Genomic DNA, 20,562 nt, shown 5'->3' on the forward strand with positions numbered 1-20,562 from the left:
CTAGCCACATGGCCAGTACCAGCCCCATAGCCAATATCTGCATGGTAGCCACACTAGCCCCAGCAGCGCGTCTATATCACCCTGGCAACCATCTCTTGACAACAGAGAGGCGGGAGCGCGCCGGACCTACGCGGCGATGTGATTGGTTCCTCGCGCTCCTGCGACATTCCCAGCACGTGGGCGCTGGCCAATGGCAGCTCTCGTTCGTGTTCCTCGTCACATGACCGTTGACAGCGGGCCACGCCCCCCGAGTCCGGCGCCTGCGCTTCCCGCCTTTCCGGTCAGTGACTGGTGACAGCGGTGGGAGCGCTGCGGCTGCCGGATGGTAAGGGGGAACGCGAAACGTATATAAAGACACGGCCGAACCGCCGCTCAATAAACCCCAACTGACAGCTCGCTGAATGGGCCGGCCCGGGTTAGGGCTGGAAATAGCCGGTGGGGGGGATGAGCAGTTTACCCATGACGCATTGCAGGGACTGGATAGTCTCTGGGCTGTCATGTGGTACCTTTATGGGAAGTGTTGTTGTTATGGTGGAACTCCCATCATGCTTTGCCAAGAAAGCCACCATTATCTGGAATTGTGAGTGTGCCTAGGGCAACAAATTGGCTATTTCCCCCATAAACCTCCTCTCTCAGTATTTCACCCCAAATCATGGATCGTGTATTGTGTTTCTGGTTGTTTTGGGTGCTATGGCATTTCATTAGTCTGTCTGTGTTTGTCATGTTTGTAGTTTGATCAGATAATCACAGTTTATTTATAGCAGAGGAGATCAGAAAGGTAACCTTAGAACGGCGGCGGCAAGGCTGGCAAAGCATCGTGGGAATCGCGGATTCGCAAGAGCTGGGGATCTGCTGTTCGACCTTCCTCGACTTATGCTTCAGATTGGGGCTTTATTTATGAAGAGTAATTCTGGGATTACGTTCTAAAGGTGGCGCAATCACAGGAACTTTCCATGGTGGCCTTCAAATTAAAGGGACACTATAGTCACCTGAACAACTTTAGCTTAATGAAGCAGTTTTGGTGTATAGAACATGCCCCTGCAGCCTCACTGCTCAATCCTCTGCCATTTAGGAGTTAAATCCCTTTGTTTATGAACCCTAGTCACACCTCCCTGCATGTGACTTGCGCAGCCTTCCATAAACACTTCCTGTAAAGAGAGACCTATTTAGGCTTTCTTTATTGCAAGTTCTGTTTAATTAAGATTTTCTTATCCCCTGCAATGTTAATAGCTTGCTAGACCCTGCAAGAACCTCCTGTATGTGATTAAAGTTCAGTTTAGAGATTGAGATACAATTATTTAAGGTAAATTACATCTGTTTGAAAGTGAAAACCAGTTTTTTTTCATGCAGGTTGTGTCAATCATAGCCAACGGAGGTGTGGCTAGGGCTGCATAAACAGAAACAAAGTGATTTAACTCCTAAATGACAGTGAAGTGAGCAGTGAAATTGCAGGGGAATGATCTATACACTAAAACTGCTTTATTTAGCTAAAGTAATTTAGGTGACTATGTTATGGTACTTTTTAGCAGTAAACCAAAATGTTTAAATGTCTATCTGTTCCTGTCCAAATTAGTAAAATTGAATTGCGTATATACGCTGAAGTAATTAAGTCTGACACACAAGGTTCAGGTTAAAATAACTTCGAGAAAATTTATTGGCAAGTGATTAAAAAGCGGACGCGCAGGTCCTTTTAAGAGACATTTTACGTCATCATTGATTATTAGAATATCAGCAAATAAACATCATTAATTGGATTAATTGTTAAGTGTCGGGATTAGTGTCCTCCTATCAATATTATTAATTGACTCAAAAACTAAGTGGTTAGTCCCGTGCCCACCCACCAAGAGGTGGGATTGTTCTGGACACGGGTGGGGGACAAGGGGTCTTGAGCATCATTTTACACGGTCGGTGATCTCAGGCCTCGTGGCCAGGTGCAAGGTCTCTTATGAATAGAACATTTCATTACTACTGTGTTCTCATGGCCTTCAAACTATACTATGTTGCAAATCTTAAGGAAAAGTCAGCAATTCCTGTGTTAATCATGTCTTTATAGAAAATACAGTCTTTGTCTATTGTATTAGATGTGCTGGGAAATTCTGTCATGTAAGGTGGTTTTAAAATGAACAAGTTAGGTTATGAGGACAAAATGGAGGATTGAAGAAGTCAGGTTAGGAGGACAAAATGGAGGACTGTCACAGTATAAAGTCAAAATGGAGTTAGTGCAATTATTGAATACAAGTACAATAAGGTTTTTTAAATAATCCCACATCAGTCCCCCCTATGAAATGTTAGATTCTAAGAGATAAAACTTTATTAAGTTAGTACCAGGAAGACGTGTTAACCCAAAGGCACAGAAACCCCGTGGCCGCTAGCTAGGTGTTAATGCAAAGTGCAAGACTGTCCCTAGATCTGACCCTAATAGGCTAACTCATCCGTCAGTATGGCTCTCGAACACTTCACACCCACGGGTATCCCATGGCAGCTAACCCACCACTTCTCCACACGGGGCCTTTACCATTCACTGACAGATGCTGTCCCTGAGCTAGTCCCTTCCTAGAATTCCTGCACTTTATCAACAAAAGGGATTGTTTGCAACGGCAGACAGGGTGAGTTGATGTCTTGGAAATCTTGGTCATCAACTTCGAGATGGGTGAAGGTGGGTGCCGCTTGGTCAACAGTCTTCATGAGGGATTTTCTCAAACATGGGAGGATACAACAAAAGAGAAGAGCAAAGATAAAAAGAAAAATTAGTATAGCCATACCAATATGCATTAAAGCCTTTTGCCATCCTGTCATCCAACCAAACCATCTTTCCCAGGGATCTTGTATCCCAGAATTCCTTTTCAACTCTATAGACAGGTCATTTAATTTCTCTATGGCTAATGTAACTTTACCATTAGGGCCTGTGTTTTCTGGGATATAGGTACAACATGTCAAGGTGTCGGGCAAAATTTTACAAACCCCTCCTTTTTCGGCTAAGATCATATCTAGGGCCATTCTATTCTGAAAAGCCATTTGGGATGTGGCCTGCAATTGTTCGGCCAATCCCTGGAGGGCGTCTCTGGTATAATTAACAAAACGCTGTTGATTATAATAAATGTAATTTATCCAATTTAAATTCTTGTTTGTGGTAACTATGGCAAAAAGTGATTCAAATCCTGCAGCAACTTCATCTCTTCCTTTAAATTCATTGGGCACCCCCCTAGGCACCCCAATAGCATCAATATAAACATGAGGATCAAAACTTCCTTTCACTGGGGCGTCACGCTTAACCTTAGTGTGCCTGGACTCATGGGTGACGAGGTGTGTGTCAGAGATGATATGTATAGGCATAATAGCTTTAGCCAAAGTACACTCCCCCCACCATTCCTTGTCCATTCTGGATCTCAGCTGTAAATCCCCACACAACCAGTAGATATCTCCTAATGACCTGGTGTGAAACTGCAACAAGTTCATAGAGACACTCCTGTAGGTAGCACAATACCCCTTAGAGAAGTTACCCAAGAATTTACCAATTCCATCATAATTAGCATAACAAGTGTAATTACCTTTATACACGGTAATACCATCTGGGGGTTTGACATCCTTGGTTAGGAGAGGATACTCCTTTGTCCATGCAATACATATGGACCTGTTAAAATCATAGTGATAGGCAAAAAGGCTTAAAACACATTCCTCTACATCTACTGGCAGGATTAGAGGTACAGTACCCAGGTGGGGCCGGGCACCACCACACACATAGCATGCAGTCTTATTATGCTTATTAGCATTATATTTCATCCATTCTAACCATAAATTTACATCATTAAAACCTGTTTCAGCGGCCATGGTATCTTCAAAGGTGGGGTTAGCAATGGCCATCATGTCTTGAAAGGTCTGGATATGAGGTTTTAATGGGTTAGGGACCATATGGGTGGCCCCTTGCCACTCAGAAGAGTTGCACATATCTTTTAAGAAGAAATGCCCTAATTTACGGTAGGAACCCTTTTTCCAATACATTCCCATCACATACTGATCTGCATCCGTTGGGCTTGGATGCTCAATGTTAAGGATTAATTTCATTGGTGTACCCCCCCCAGGCTTTCTCAAAGTCATTCTCTGGAGAAGGGATCTACCTTGATCATCTACTTTAGATAAGGCACTTTTTGGTTTGTAACCCCAGGCAGGCCCGGCATTCCATCCCGCCGCCCCCCAATGATTACAATTGTGCCCCCATTGCTTGTCAACTACACAAACATATGGGTCTTTTGAATGAGGGATATCTCTGTAAATACTCTGGATTTGTGATGTGGGGAACGGGCATTCTACAATGTCACAATAGTCAAAGGTGTAAGTAGCCACATGGGTGCATGATGAATTGTACCAGAAGGTATACCCACTAATATCTTTGGTGATGGCTACTTGTTGGGCCTTTATAAGGCTGATTAGGGAGAAGGTGTACCAGAGGTACATGCTTGTGCGGTATCTGCTTCCTCGGGGGCTGGAGATTTCTTGCAGTGGGAAGCGTGGATCCAATTTGGCCTGCCGGCCAGTTTGACGGAGGTTGCGGTAATCAGGAGAACTTGGAATGGACCGTCAAATCTTGGTTCCAGGGTGTTTTTCCGCACAAACTTCTTGACCAGAACCCAATCTCCGGGAAGCAGGTTATGGGTACCTGTATCCAAATCGGGATCTGGAATTGAAGAGAAAACTTGGGCATGTATTTTGTTCAAGGCACTTGCAAGTTCAGTTACATAATCTACTAAAACATCTGATTGGAGCTGTAACTGCTGCGGATAATAACAACCTAGTCTGGGTGCTGTCCCAAATAGAATCTCATATGGGGACAGTGAATGCTTCCCTCTAGGTGTGTGCCTAACGCTAAATAAAGCTATTGACAGGCTTTCTGGCCAGGGCATTTTTGTTTCTTGTGACATTTTTAACATTCTGGCTTTTAGAGTGCCATTCATGCGCTCTACTTTACCACTACTTTGTGGGTGGTAAGGGGTGTGGAAGGCTAGGGTCACCCCTAGAGCAGTCCAAATTTCTTTAGTCACTGTTGCTGTGAAGGCTGGGCCTTGATCACTTTCAATGACTTCTGGGAGTCCGAACCTACATACTATCTCTGTAAGTAGGCGTCTTGCGGTTGTTTTTGCAGTGATATTGGCCACTGGGTAGGCCTCTGGCCATCCTGAGAACATGTCCACTATGACTAGTGCATATTCATGGGGCCCACTCTTGGGCATTTGGATGTGGTCAATTTGAATTCGCTGGAAGGGGTACATGGGCTTTGCCAGGTGTTTTGCAGGCACCTTGATTGGTCTTCCTGGATTGCATTTTGCACAAATGACACAGGCCTTACAGAAGCTGCTGATCAATGTTGTGATTCCGGGTGCTTCATAATACTTCTGTATGAGGGCGGCCATCAATTCCTTTGACAGGTGTGCAGGCCCATGTGCCCACTGGACAACTGCTGGATATAATTTTTTTGGAAGACAAAATTTGAAGTTGTTGTAATATACTCCGTCCTTTTGGACGGCTCCTTTCTTTTTCCATTTCTGGATTTCTTCAGGAGTGACTGCAGCTTGCTGTTCTCGCAAAATTCGCAAATCAGTAGGAAGAGTTTGCAGAGCAAAAATAGGGACTTCTTCTTCTTCTTCTTCTTGTCCGGACACTTCTTCATCCACTTCCTGCAGATCCCTGGCTGCTAGCTTAGCAGCCTGATCAGCCAAATGGTTGCCCTTTGCTTCATCTGTATCCAATTTCCCATGGGCCTTTACCTTCAGAACGGCCACTTCTTCAGGGAGTAGGAGGGCATCCATTAGCTCCTTGATTGCAGTACTATGTTTGACTGGTGTACCGGCGGTGGTAAGAAATCCTCTTGTCTTCCAAATTAGGCCGAAGTCATGTGCCACACCCAGAGCATATCTTGAATCTGTATAGATGTTGGCACGTTTTCCTTCGGAAATTTTGCATGCTGAAGTCAGAGCCTGTAATTCAGCTTCTTGCGCAGACATTGCTGGCGGTAAGGATGATGATTTGATAACTTCGTCTGTTGTGGTTACGGCATATCCTGTATGATATCTTCCTTCTTCATCAGCATATCTTGAGCCGTCCACAAACAGGGTAAAATCTGGATCTTGTAATGGATTCTCATGCACAGTTGGTAGGTGCACTGTCTCCATTTTCATCTGTTCAAAACAGTCATGAGGTGTTTCGGGGTCATAATCATTCACTATGATCAGATCTTGAAATTCTTTTTCTAGGAAGTGGCGTGGCCACGCTTCCAGAAGGTCAGTTGTTGGGTATTTGACAATACCATTTTCCTGTAGCTGTTCTTCATCCATGGTGGCCCATAGCTTTGCCATGGGCCCAAGATCATTCCATGACCTTGTCTTCAATTTGGTAACAGGAATATGTGGGATAGCAGTATCCCAATGGCGGTAGAGGTAGTTAAGTTGTTGAGGTAGTTGGACCAAGACCATGCTATTGCCTTCAGAATCACAATAGAAATCTTGAGCAGTGAGCTTCACATCAGTCCAGTGGTAAAGCTCATCTTCATAGCAAGGTTCGGGAGTAATGTCTGGTTTGTACCACATGGTACAGAAGGCGTAATCTGGGCCTTCACAGAGAGGCTTCTCATCTTCATAAAATGTCAAATGTGGATGCATGACTTTCTTGATACATCCACAAAGCAGGTAAATGTAGGTTTCATCTGTGATAAATCCATAATAGATACCCCCCTCAGGGAGTGGAAGAAGAGTGGATGGGTTAAGAACTTGACATCTTTGGATGGAAATATTGTCAGGTAGAAGAAGATGGCACTGGAGGCGTAGGTGTCGGGCTGGAGACACGTGCTTGAGCTGGACTTGGTTGATGATGGCAGAAATATCATGAGGGGCCAAAACAACCAGAGGGTGGCCAAGGACCAGGTCTGAGGTTCTTTCTATGAGCTCTCTTGCAGCAAAAACAGCCCTGAGACAGGAAGGAGTCCCTCTGGCCACAATGTCCAGTTGACATGAAAAATATCCAATAGGCCTCTGGCGGCCTCTTAAATCATTAGTTTGGGTGAGAACTCCTGTTGCGTGGCCTTGTCTTTCAGAGACAAATAATTTGAAAGGTTTGGAGTAGTCAGGTAGGCCCAAGGCAGGAGCAGAAGCAATGGCACGTTTGAGAGCATTGAAATTGTCCAGAGCTTCATTAGTCAAACAGAAAGGGTCAGACTTAAGTGCGTCATAGAGAGGTTGCATGAGCAGGGAGGCTTCTGGGATCCATGCTCTGCAGTAGGAAATGAGGCCTAGGAAGGCATGGAGAGATTTTGAAGTCCTTGGAGTTGGAATATCCAGTACAGCTCTCACCCGGTCCCGGGTAAGATGTCTGGTACCTTGGGATAGGCAATGTCCAAGGAAAATTACTGAGGGTTGGCAGAACTGTAGCTTAATGAGCGAAGCTTTGCATCCTTGTTCTGCCAAATAACAAAGCAGACTAATTGAGCACTTTTCAGTAGTGGGTATATCATCTCCACAGAGCAGCAAATCATCCACATACTGGAGCAGAACAACTTCTGGGTGCTCAGCTTGCCATGGGTCAAGGATGGTGGCCATGGCCTTTGCAAATTGACTTGGTGAATTTTGTGCCCCTTGGGGCATGACAGTCCAGGTATACTGTTGCATCTCATGGGTGAAAGCAAACAGGTATTGGCAGGATGGGTCCAGTGGGACACTGAAAAACGCATTTGCTAGGTCAATGACTGTGAAAAATTTTGCAGATGGTGGGACTCCAGAGAGCAGAGTATGGGGATTTGGTACAAGAGGGGTGTCCAGGACGGTAGCTTCATTGACAGCACGGAGATCCTGAACCATCCTGTACTTCTCTGGCTCACCTTTTGGGGTTTTCTTTTTCACAGGGAATAGTGGGGTGTTGCATTCAGATTTACATTTCACCAGGGCACCCTTCTCCAAGAGTGCCTTGATGTGGGTAGAAATGGCAGCGGCCTGTGCTGGTTTTAATGGATATTGTGGTTTTCTTGGTAATTTAGCTCCTGGAATAAGCTTTACCACCACAGGGGGAACATTTAGGTGACCTATGTCCTCTGGGCCTGAGGACCATAACTTGGCGGGCACCTGTGTTTTTAATGCCTCTGGGAAATTGGACCTTAATTCTGCTGCTTTCTCACGGGGCTTTTCTAAATGCAGCATTAGAGGCAAGGAGCACAAGGCTGAGGTGTCTGATTCAGATAGAGGTGTGGACATCTCTACCTGCCCATCCGGGGTGAAGGTGATGGATGCTTGCAGGCGTGAGAGAACATCAGCACCTAACAGGTTAATTGGGCATGTGGAGGATACCACAAAGCGAGCAAGCAGGCTAGAGCCAACTCGTAATGGAGTTGTTAAAGGGCTATGTCTTGGCTGGCCATCTACTCCAACGCAAGAGACATCAATATTTGACAGAAAGGATGGGTCTGGCAGGTCTTGTTCTCGCAGAACACTACGGGCTGCACCTGTGTCAACTAGAAATGTGGTAGGGTGGCCTTCAATGGGCAAAGTCACTGTGGCAAGTGGCTGGCGCCCAACGTGGGGCGCCAAGTTGTTATGGTACTTTTTAGCAGTAAACCAAAATGTTTAAATGTCTATCTGTTCCTGTCCGAATCAATAAAATAAATTGCGTATATACGCTGAAGTAATTAAGTCTGACACACAAGGTTCAGGTTAAAATAACTTCGAGAAAATTTATTGGCAAGTGATTAAAAAGCGGACGCGCAGGTCCTTTTAAGAGACATTTTACGTCATCATTGATTATTAGAATATCAGCAAATAAACATCATTAATTGGATTAATTGTTAAGTGTCGGGATTAGTGTCCTCCTATCAATATTATTAATTGACTCAAAAACTAAGTGGTTAGTCCCGTGCCCACCCACCAAGAGGTGGGATTGTTCTGGACACGGGTGGGGGACAAGGGGTCTTGAGCGTCATTTTACACGGTCGGTGATCTCAGGCCTCGTGGCCAGGTGCAAGGTCTCTTATGAATAGAACATTTCATTACTACTGTGTTCTCATGGCCTTCAAACTATACTATGTTGCAAATCTTAAGGAAAAGTCAGCAATTCCTGTGTTAATCATGTCTTTATAGAAAATACAGTCTTTGTCTATTGTATTAGATGTGCTGGGAAATTCTGTCATGTAAGGTGGTTTTAAAATGAACAAGTTAGGTTATGAGGACAAAATGGAGGATTGAAGAAGTCAGGTTAGGAGGACAAAATGGAGGACTGTCACAGTATAAAGTCAAAATGGAGTTAGTGCAATTATTGAATACAAGTACAATAAGGTTTTTTAAATAATCCCACATCATTACTAATTGGCTCAAAAATTAAGTGGTTAGTCCCGTGCCCACCCACCAAGAGGTGGGATTGTTCTGGACACGGGTGGGGACAAGGGGGTCTTGAGCGTCATTTTACACGGTCAGTGATCTCAGGCCTCGTGGCCAGGTGCAAGGTCTCTTATGAATAGAACATTTCATTACTACTGTGTTCTCATGGCCTTCAAATTATACTATGTTGCAAGTTAAGGAAAAGTCAGCAATTCCTGTGTTAATCATGTCTTTATAGAAAATACAGTCTTTGTCTATTGTATTAGATGTGCTGGGAAATTCTGTCGTGTAAGGTGGTTTTAAAATGAACAAGTTAGGTTATGAGGACAAAATGGAGGATTGAAGAAGTCAGGTTAGGAGGACAAAATGGAGGATTGTCACAGTATACAGTTAAAATGGAGTTAGTGCAATAATTCAATGCAAGTACAATAAAGATTTTTTAATAATCCCACATCAGTCCCCCCTATGAAATGTTAGATTCTAAGAGATAAAAACTTTATTAAGTTAGTACCAGGAAGACGTGTTAACCCAAAGGCACAGAAACCCCGTGGCCGCTAGCTAGGTGTTAATGCAAAGTGCAAGACTGTCCCTAGATCTGACCCTGATAGGCTAACTCATCCGTCAGTATGGCTCTCGAACACTTCACACCCATGGGTGTCCCATGGCAGCTAACCCACCACTTCTCCACACGGGGCCTTTACCATTCACTGACAGATGCTGTCCCTAAGCTAGTCCCTTCCTAGAATTCCTGCACTTTATCAACAAAAGGGATTGTTTGCAGCGGCAGACAGGGTGAGTTGATGTCTTGGAAATCTTGGTCATCAACTTCGAGATGGGTGAAAGTGGGTGCCGCTTGGTCAACAGTCTTCATGAGGGATTTTCTCAGACATGGGAGGATACAACAAAAGAGAAGAGCAAAGATAAAAAGAAAAATTAGTATAGCCATACCAATATGCATTAAAGCCTTTTGCCATCCTGTCATCCAACCAAACCATCTTTCCCAGGGATCTTTTATCCCAGAATTCCTTTTTAACTCTTGAGACAGGTCATTTAATTTCTCTATGGCTAATGTAACTTTACCATTAGGGCCTGTGTTTTCTGGGATATAGGTACAACATGTCATGGTGTCGGGCAAAATTTTACAAACCCCTCCTTTTTCGGCTAAGATCATATCTAGGGCCATTCTATTCTGGAAAGCCATTTGGGATGTGGCCTGCAACTGTTCGGCCAACCCCTGGAGGGCGTCTCTGGTATAATTAACAAAACGCTGTTGATTATAATAAATGTAATTTATCCAATTTAAATTCTTGTTTGTGGTAACTATGGCAAAAAGTGATTCAAATCCTGCAGCAACTTCATCTCTTGCTTTAAACTCATTGGGCACCCCCCTAGGCACTCCAATGGCATCAATATACACATGAGGATCAAAACTTCCTTTCACTGGGGCGTCACGCTTAACCTTAGTGTGCCTGGACTCATGGGTGACGAGGTGTGTGTCAGAGATGATATGTATAGGCATAATGGCTTTAGCCAGAGTACACTCCCCCCACCACTCTTTGTCCATTCTGGATCTTAGCTGTAAATCCCCACACAACCAGTAAATATCCCCTAATGACCTGGTGTGAAACTGCAACAAGTTCATAGAGACATTTCTGTAGGTAGCACAATACCCCTTAGAGAAGTTACCCAAGAATTTACTGATTCCATCATAATTAGCATAACAAGTGTAATTACCTTTATACACGGTAATACCATCTGGGGGTTTGACATCCTTGGTTAGGAGAGGATACTCCTTTGTCCATGCAATACATATGGACCTGTTAAAATTATAGTGATAGGCAAAAAGGCTTAAAACACATTCTTCTATATCTACTGGCAGGATTAAAGGCACAGTACCCAGGTGAGGCCGGGCACCGCCACATACATAGCATGCGGTCTTATTATGCTTATTAGCATTATATTTCATCCATTCTAACCATAAATTTACATCATTAAAACCTGTTTCAGCGGCCATGGTATCTTCAAAGGTGGGGTTAGCAATGGCCATCATTTCTTGAAAGGTCTGGATATGAGGTTTTAATGGGTTAGGGACCATATGGGTGGCCCCTTGCCACTCAGAGGAGTTACACATATCTTTGAGGTAGAAATGCCCTAATTTACGGTAGGTACCCTTTTTCCAATACATTCCCATCACATACTGGTCTGCATCTGTTGGGCTTGGATGCTCAATGTTAAGGATTAATTTCATTGGTGTACCCCCCCCAGGCTTTCTCAAAGTCATTCTCTGGAGAAGGGATCTACCATGATCATCTACTTTAGATAAGGCACTTTTTGGTTTGTAACCCCAGGCAGGCCCGGCATTCCATCCCGCCGCCCCCCAATGGTTACAATTGTGCCCCCATTGCTTGTCAACTACACAAACATATGGGTCTTTTGAATGAGGGATATCTCTATAGATACTCTGGATTTGTGATGTGGGAAATGGGCATTCTACAATATCACAGTAATCAAAGGTATAAGTAGCCACATGGGTGCACGATGAATTATACCAGAAGGTGTACCCACTAACATCTTTGGTAATGGCTACTTGCTGGGCCTTTATGAGGCTAATTAAGGAGAAGGTGTACCAGAGGTACATGCTTGTGCGGTATTCGCTTCCTCTGGAGCAGGAGATTTCTTGCAGTGGGAAGCGTGGATCCAATTTGGCCTACCGGCCAGTTTGACGGAGGTTGCGGTAATCAGGAGAACTTGGAATGGACCGTCAAATCTTGGTTCCAGGGTATTTTTCCGCACAAACTTCTTGACCAGAACCCAATCTCCGGGAAGCAGGTTATGGGTACCTGTATCCAACTCGGGATCTGGAATTGAAGAGAAAACTTGGGCATGTATTTTGTTTAAGGCACTTGAAAGTTCAGTTACATAGTCTACTAAAACATCTGATTGGAGCTGTAACTGCTGCGGATAATAACAACCTAGTCTGGGTGCTGTCCCAAATAGAATCTCATATGGGGACAGTGAATGCTTCCCTCTAGGTGTGTGCCTAACACTAAATAAAGCTATTGACAGGCTTTCTGGCCAGGGCATTTTTGTTTCTTGTGACATTTTTAACATTCTGGCTTTTAGAGTGCCATTCATGCGCTCTACTTTACCACTACTTTGTGGGTGGTAAGGGGTGTGGAAGGCTAGGGTCACCCCTAGAGCAGTCCAAATTTCTTTAGTCACTGTTGCTGTAAAAGCTGGGCCTTGATCACTTTCAATGACTTCTGGGAGTCCGAACCTACATACTATCTCTGTAAGTAGGCGTCTTGCGGTTGTTTTTGCAGTGATATTGGCCACTGGGTAGGCCTCTGGCCATCCTGAGAACATGTCCACTATGACTAGTGCATATTCATGGGGCCCACTCTTGGGCATTTGGATGTGGTCAATTTGAATTCGCTGGAAGGGGTACATGGGCTTTGCCAGGTGTTTTGCAGGCACCTTGATTGGTTTTCCTGGATTGCATTTTGCACAAATGACACAGGCCTTGCAGAAGCTATTGAGAGATGGTTAAAGGTGTTGAAAAGATTGCAAAAGTATGTAAAATTGCTGTACCGACATGTGGAAGATTACAACCAGAAAGTTGGCGTAAGTTACTGACAGAAATGAAAGGCAAGCTTACAGATAATGATTTATTAAAGACTGCTGAAGCATGGTACAGAGTAGCGAAAGCTATTCAGTTAGAAGGTTGGGTTGAGGAAGAGATAAATCACAAAGGTGTGAAATTGTTTGTGTATCATAAGAATTGTGTTGCTGGGGTTTACCCTCAGCCAGCGCCCCAAAATGGCGCCCAGGGGATGTCTATCCCCAAGGTTCAGTCAGCAGTAGGTGATAGCCAGCTGACTATGTTCCCCACTCCCAATCCTCCCGAATCCCATCCCATCACCTCCCCTGTCTGCCCGGTCCTGAATTCTGATGGATCTTTCTTTACCCCTTCCCCGTCTCTAACTGTCTCATCATCCTCATCCATCCCCACGCTACCTTCCATGCCTAATCCTAACATTCCATCTGCCATTTCCTCCCTGCAATCCCTCTCCGTAGCTAATCCCCTCCCATCAGCATCCGCCCAACTAACTACCCCTCCCTCCCTTGCTCCGACTCCTCCTTCTGCACCCATCCCTACCAATCCCGTCCCGTCTCCTCCCATAACCGGCTCCACCCCAGTCCAATACCCTACCTCCTTAAATGTAACTACCCACCCTACTCTTCTGCCCTCCCCTGCCTGGCCCTACCCCTTCCTATATCCCATGGCCCTGCCCTACCCCGGTTACCCTCCCTTTCCCCAAGCCACTCCCCAGGTTCCGGTCATGCCCAGTCCGGCTCAGTCTGCCCCGGCTGTACCCATATCAAACATGGCCGCCACTTCTTAATCCTAATGCAACTCCTCTTCCCGCCCCCAATATGGCGGCCCCCAGTTCAGCCCTGATGCCGGTAATCCCCGGTGACTACCTGTCACGGTAACATACCCCAACACGCAGGAATAGTTCAATAGTCAAGAGACAAGAAACAGGGTTCGTCTTACCGGACCTTAGAATGGCCGGACTAGGACGAGAGAGAAAGACAGAGTCTAGAACAAGCCGAGGTCAAGGGAACTGAGAGACAGCGTAACGTAGAACAAGCCGAGGACTGGTACACAGAGGACAAAACAGCGGATAAGCAAGCAAGGATAAGGAGAGAGCGGAGTCAGGAACAAAGCCAAGGTCAAGCACCAAAAAACCAACTGAACGATACAAGCACTAAAGGGAACTGGACAGAAACCACGATAGGGCAAGGAGCAAGGGAAACAGGTGAGTATAAATACCCTAAGGTTCACTTTGATTGGCCCTTGTCATATCCACGCCCCCAAAACGTGAGTGTATGGGGAACGTGGCATGACAGGGGCCAATGGGAGACTGATTCTAATTTAGTCTCCCACTGTCCCTTTAAGAGCGCGCCCGAGACGCGCGGCGCGCTCTTAGTGTCGGGCGGGACACGTGACCGCTTCTCGCGGTCACTGCCCGCCTGACTGATCTTATCGTTGGCTGAGCCGCGCGCGGCTCGTGCAGGAGCAGGACCGCGCGCGGCGAGAAGAGAGGACCCCGGCCGGCCCCTGGAGAGGGTAAGTACCGCTACAGTACCCCCCCCTGAAGACACGCCCACCGGGCGGGGAGGAGCAGGCCTGGCAGGAAAACGAGCGTGGAAAGAACGCACAAGGCGAGGAGCGTGAACAGCGTCAGCGGAAATCCAACTGCGTTCCTCAGACCCATAGCCCTTCCAATGTACCAGATATTGGAGGCGACCCCGAAGCAAACAAGAGTCAATTACAGCCGCCACTTCAAACTCCTCATGGCCCTCCACAGAAACCGGAGGGGGAGGAGGAACATGCCGAGTATAACGGTTGCACAGGAGGGGTTTTAACAAGGAGGTATGAAACACGTTAGGAATGCGTAGATTTTTAGGAAGATCCAGTGCATACGAGACAGGATTAACCACATGCAAGATACGAAAAGGACCAATAAAACGAGGGGCCAACTTCATAGAAGGCACACGAAGACGAATATTGCGAGTAGAAAGCCAAACCCGGTCTCCCACAGCATAGGATGGAGCCGCCCTGCGATGCTTGTCTGCCTGAACCTTCTGGCGAGCAGCTGAAGCCACCAAAGAACACTGAACCTGCTCCCAAGTATTACGTAGACTAGCCAAATGTTCGTCCAGAGCTGGCATGCCCTGTAAGGAGAATGCAGCTGGAAGAACCATGGGATGCCGGCCATAAACAACGTAAAAAGGGCTGTTACCGGAGGATTCATGAGCAGCATTATTACGAGCAAACTCAGCCCAAGGAAGAAGGTCAGCCCAATTGTTCTGATGGTGGGACACGAAACAACGAAGATACTGCTCTAGAGATTGGTTGGCACGTTCAGCAGCTCCATTAGACTGGGGGTGGTAAGCGGAGGAAAACGAGAGGGAGATACCCATCTCTGTACAAAATGTTCTCCAGAATCTGGAGATAAACTGACTACCCCTATCGGACACGATCGAAGTGGGAATACCATGCAACCGAAACACCTCCCTGGCAAAGATAGAGGCCAGTTCCTTGGATGATGGCAATTTGACAAGAGACACAAAATGAGCCATCTTAGAAAAACGATCCACAATCATCAGGATGACAGTTTTACCATTAGAGGGAGGTAATTCAACAATAAAATCCATGGATATATTGGACCACGGCCTCTCGGGTATGGGCAACGGATGCAACAACCCACAAGGAACTCTGTGGGAGGATTTCATACTGGCACAAGTGCTACAGGCATTAACGTAATCGGTGACGTCCTTGCGCAAGGAAGCCCACCAGAAATATCTAGAAACTGCTGAGAATGTCTTAGAAATACCAGGGTGTCCAGCAGTTCTAGTGTCATGATATAATGACAAGATGTCTCGTCTCTCCGGTATATCAACGAATAGCTTATCAGCAGGCCTCTACCCAGGAGCCAAGTTTTGTTTAGCCTGAATAGCTTGTAAGAGAGAAGACGAAATAGAAAGAACAGTAGTCGCTATTATTCTGTCAGGCGGAATGACAGGGGTAACATCGACCTCGAGTTTGTCAGTAGTCTCGAATTGTCTGGACAGAGCGTCAGCTTTAGTATTACGATCACCCGGTCTGTATGTGATTATGTAATTAAAACGAGACAAAAACAGAGACCACCTGGCCTGCCTAGAAGACAATCTTTTTGCTTCACTAAGGTATGAGAGGTTTTTGTGATCCGTTAAAATGAGGATGGGATCCCTAGTACCCTCTAGCAGATGTCTCCATTCCTTGAGCGCCAAAATGATAGCAAGGAGTTCACGATTGCCTACATCATAATTCTTCTCTGCTTTGGACATCTGTCTGTAAAAGAAGCCACAAGGGTGTAACGGCTTTTCAGGTGAATCTCTTTGAGACAAGATAGCACCTACCCCTATCTCAGAAGCATCAACTTCAAGAATAAAGGGCAGTGAAGGGACAGGATGCTGTAAAATAGGAGCAGAGGCAAATGTAGGACTGTGATGTCACACCCAAGGCCAGTCCTCTATACGGTCTTAGGTGCGATAGTTTCCTGGACGCACGGGACATTCTTGTCTCATATGACCCCTCCTTTCTCCTATAAAGCTTTTCAGCGTCAGTAAGTTTGGCAACCCCTAACTGCATAGGTTCCTCCTCAGAACCTTTAGATCCCTCGGGAGTCTCAGCTCTAGGGGAGTTAACGGGAACAAAATGTCTATTTCTGGACCTGGTATATAACCTGTCACGGATCCTGTTATCTATATTGATAAGATAGTCAATCAGGTCCTCCAGGAGTACAGGGAGGTCCTTAGCTGCTACCTCATCCAACATAGTTTCAGACAGACCTTCCATAAACGCAGTAGTAAGCCCATTATTAGTCCAATCTACCTGTGAGGCAAGGGTACGGAACTGAATAGCATAATCGGCTACAGATTTAGATCCTTGCTTTATTCTCATTAATGCCCTGGCGGCATTTTTTGACCTTTTAGTCGTGTCAAATGTTCTACGAAACGCTGTGAGGAAGCTAGTGAAGTCGTGTACCATAGGCCCATTAGCCTCCCAAATAGGATTTGCCCATTCTAGTGCCTTATCCGTAAGCTGGTGCATAAGAAAACCCACCTTAGATCTATCAGTGGGAAATGAACGTGGGTACATTTCAAAGTGGAACTCCACTTGATTAAGGAATCCCCTACATGTCTTAGCGTCCCCTCCATACCTAGGTGGCGGGGTTAGATGTGCTGAAGCATTAGGCATATTAGCTGTGTCTGGTATAGGGTTTACAGGAGGCGCAGGTACAGGTACCGGAGCTGATCTGGATAACAGTGTCTGGATGGCTTGAGCCATTTGATCCATACGGTGATCCTGTTCTGCGAATCTAGCCTCATGAGTGGCCATCTGTTGTCCTAAACCTGCGGGGTCCATGGCCCTATCGTAATGTCACGGTAACATACCCCAACACGCAGGAATAGTTCAATAGTCAAGAGACAAGAAACAGGGTTCGTCTTACCGGACCTTAGAATGGCCGGACTAGGACGAGAGAGAAAGACAGAGTCTAGAACAAGCCGAGGTCAAGGGAACTGAGAGACAGCGTAACGTAGAACAAGCCGAGGACTGGTACACAGAGGACAAAACAGCGGATAAGCAAGCAAGGATAAGGAGAGAGCGGAGTCAGGAACAAAGCCAAGGTCAAGCACCAAAAAACCAACTGAACGATACAAGCACTAAAGGGAACTGGACAGAAACCACGATAGGGCAAGGAGCAAGGGAAACAGGTGAGTATAAATACCCTAAGGTTCACTTTGATTGGCCCTTGTCATATCCACGCCCCCAAAACGTGAGTGTATGGGGAACGTGGCATGACAGGGGCCAATGGGAGACTGATTCTAATTTAGTCTCCCACTGTCCCTTTAAGAGCGCGCACGAGACGCGCGGCGCGCTCTTAGTGTCGGGCGGGACACGTGACCGCTTCTTGCGGTCACTGCCCGCCTGACTGATCTTATCGTTGGCTGAGCCGCGCGCGGCTCGTGCAGGAGCAGGACCGCGCGCGGCGAGAAGAGAGGACCCCGGCCGGCCCCTGGAGAGGGTAAGTACCGCTACACTACCTATCCCCAGGTTATGACTCGCTAGCCACCCCTGCATCTGGGGCTCCTTCCCATCCCCCGACCCTTTCACCTCACGCGGGCCCTGCACCACGTAAGAGAGCTAACATCATAGACTTCGATGACGAAGAGGAGGATAGGGTATCCCATGTCTCATCGGAGGTCGCTGCGGGAGCCCCAACTCATCGTTCTATCGATGATCCCTTCGGCCACAAGGGTCGGGGAGAACGGGCCCCTCCTAAGTATGTTGCTTTTAACCCCACTCAAGCTAGTGCTTTAATGAAATCACTCCCTGACCCAGAAAAGCAACCTATGCCCTTTTACCGAGGGGTAGTTCAAATTCAAAAGACTTATTCCGCCGCATGGCGTGATTTACTGAGTATTTGTGCCATTAAAGCAGGGGATGCATACTGGCCAAGCATGGCCCGACACCTCAGTACAGATCTACTCAGCAGTGACGTTGATTACCCCTCCGGAGTAACTTTTTGCAACCAATTAAGAGAATGGGCTAAGGATAAACTTGCAGATCAGGCTGCTGGCCTTACTGATGTTATACAAGATAAAGGAGAATCAGTGGAAAGGTTTCATGCAAGACTGTACCAAATGTTCACAGATTTGGGGTTCGATCTTACTGACAAGATTCATTCACAAATGCTGTCCGGTGCTTTTGTCCAAGGTGTTAAAGACTCAATACGCAAGGGAATTATTGCTGCCCGCCCTGAATATAAGGTTGTTCCCCTGGATACTTTACTCCTAGTTGCTAGAGGCCTAGAGTCTGCCCAGACCCCCAGAAGGCCAAGCTCTGCTCCTCTTATGGTGGCACGCACTACCCCTATTCCCAAGGGTACCAAACCAGAGGATGGTGTTTGTTTTAATTGCAAGGCCAAAGGGCATTTTAAAAGTGATTGCCCGGAACCCAAGAGAGAGCCAAGAAAGCCATCCAGGCCTGCCCCGGCCCCCAAGGCCGAGAAGGAGGTTCCGATAATTGAGGAACCAGATGATTAGGAAATTGGCAAGCCTGTGTCATTAACCCCTGTTATGGCAGTGTCTACAGGGGATAAGGGGGGGCCACTTGCTACAGTGACTTTACCCATTGAGGGCCAACCAACCACATTTCTTGTTGACACAGGTGCAGCCCGTAGTGTTCTGAGAGAACAAGACCTGCCAGACCCATCTTTCCTGTCCAATATTGATGTCTCTTGTGTTGGAGTGGATGGCCAGCCAAGACACAGCCCGTTAACAACTCCACTACGAGTTGGCTCTAGCCTGCTTGCTCGCTTTGTGGTATCCTCCACTTGCCCAATTAACCTGTTAGGTGCTGATGTTCTCTCACGCTTGCAAGCATCCATCACCTTCACCCCAGATGGGCAGATAGAAATGTCTACACCTCTATCTGAATCAGACACCTCAGCCTTGTGCTCCTTGCCTCTGATGCTGCATTTGGAAAAGCCCCGCGAGGAAGCAGCAGAATTAAGGTCCAATTTCCCAGAGGTATTAAAAACACAGGTGCCCGCCAAGCTATGGTCCTGAGGCCCAGAGGACATAGGTCACCTAAATGTTCCCCCTGTGGTGGTAAAGCTTATTCCAGGAGCTAAGTTACCAAGAAAGCCACAATATCCATTAAAACCAGCGCAGGCTGCTGCCATTTCTATCCACATCAAGGCACTCCTGGAGAAGGGTGCCCTGGTAAAATGTAAATCTGAATGCAACACCCCATTATTTCCTGTGAAAAAGAAAACTCCAAAAGGTGAGCCTGAGAAGTACAGGATGGTTCAGGATCTCCGTGCCGTCAATGAAGCTACCGTCCTGGACACCCCTCTTGTACCAAATCCCCATACTCTGCTCTCTGGAGTCCCACCATCTGCAAAATTCTTCACAGTCATTGACCTGGCCAATGCCTTTTTCAGTGTCCCGCTGGACCCTTCCTGTCAATACCTGTTTGCTTTCACTCATGAGATGCAACAGTATACCTGGACTGTCATGCCCCAAGGGGCACAAAATTCTCCAAGTCAATTTGCAAAGGCCATGGGTACCATCCTTGACCCATGGCAAGTTGAGCACCCAGAAGTTGTTTTGCTCCAGTATGTGGATGATTTACTGCTCTGTGGAGATGATATACCCACTACTGAAAAGTGTTCAATTAGCCTTCTTTCCTATTTGGCAGAACAGGGATGCAAAGCCTCACTCATCAAGCTGCAATTCTGCCAACCCTCAGTGATTTTCCTTGGACATTGTCTATCTCAAGGCACCAGACATCTTACTCGGGACCGGGTAAGAGCCGTACTGGACATTCCACCTCCAAGGACTTCAAAGTCTCTTCATGCCTTCCTAGGCCTCATTTCCTACTGCAGAGCATGGATCCCAGAAGCCTCTCTGCTTTGCAACCTCTCTATGATGCTCTTAAGTCTGACCCATTCTGCTTGACCAATGAAGCTCTGGACAATTTCAATGCTCTCAAACGTGCCATTGCTTCTGCTCCTGCCCTGGGCCTACCTGATTACACCAAACCTTTCAAATTATTTGTCTCCGAAAGACAAGGCCATGCAACAGGAGTTCTCAC

The 20,562-nt window shown here is 46.4% G+C and overlaps 1 protein-coding gene across 3 annotated transcripts in view; it reads left to right on the top strand.

The window, feature by feature from the left end:
* The first annotated feature begins 271 nt into the window (after positions 1–271).
* SCAPER (S-phase cyclin A associated protein in the ER) overlaps positions 272–20,562 on the top strand; it is a 292,144-nt gene continuing 271,853 nt past the window's right edge. For all 3 annotated transcript variants that reach the window (XM_063449439.1, XM_063449440.1, XM_063449441.1), the window contains exon 1: positions 272–325. In XM_063449439.1, the coding sequence (XP_063305509.1) occupies positions 323–325 (3 nt within the window). In that variant the 5' untranslated portion in view covers positions 272–322. The remainder of the gene's footprint in view (positions 326–20,562) is intronic.

This window comes from Pelobates fuscus, chromosome 3 (assembly GCF_036172605.1).
Source record: "Pelobates fuscus isolate aPelFus1 chromosome 3, aPelFus1.pri, whole genome shotgun sequence".
Classification (NCBI taxonomy): Eukaryota; Metazoa; Chordata; class Amphibia; order Anura; family Pelobatidae; genus Pelobates; species Pelobates fuscus.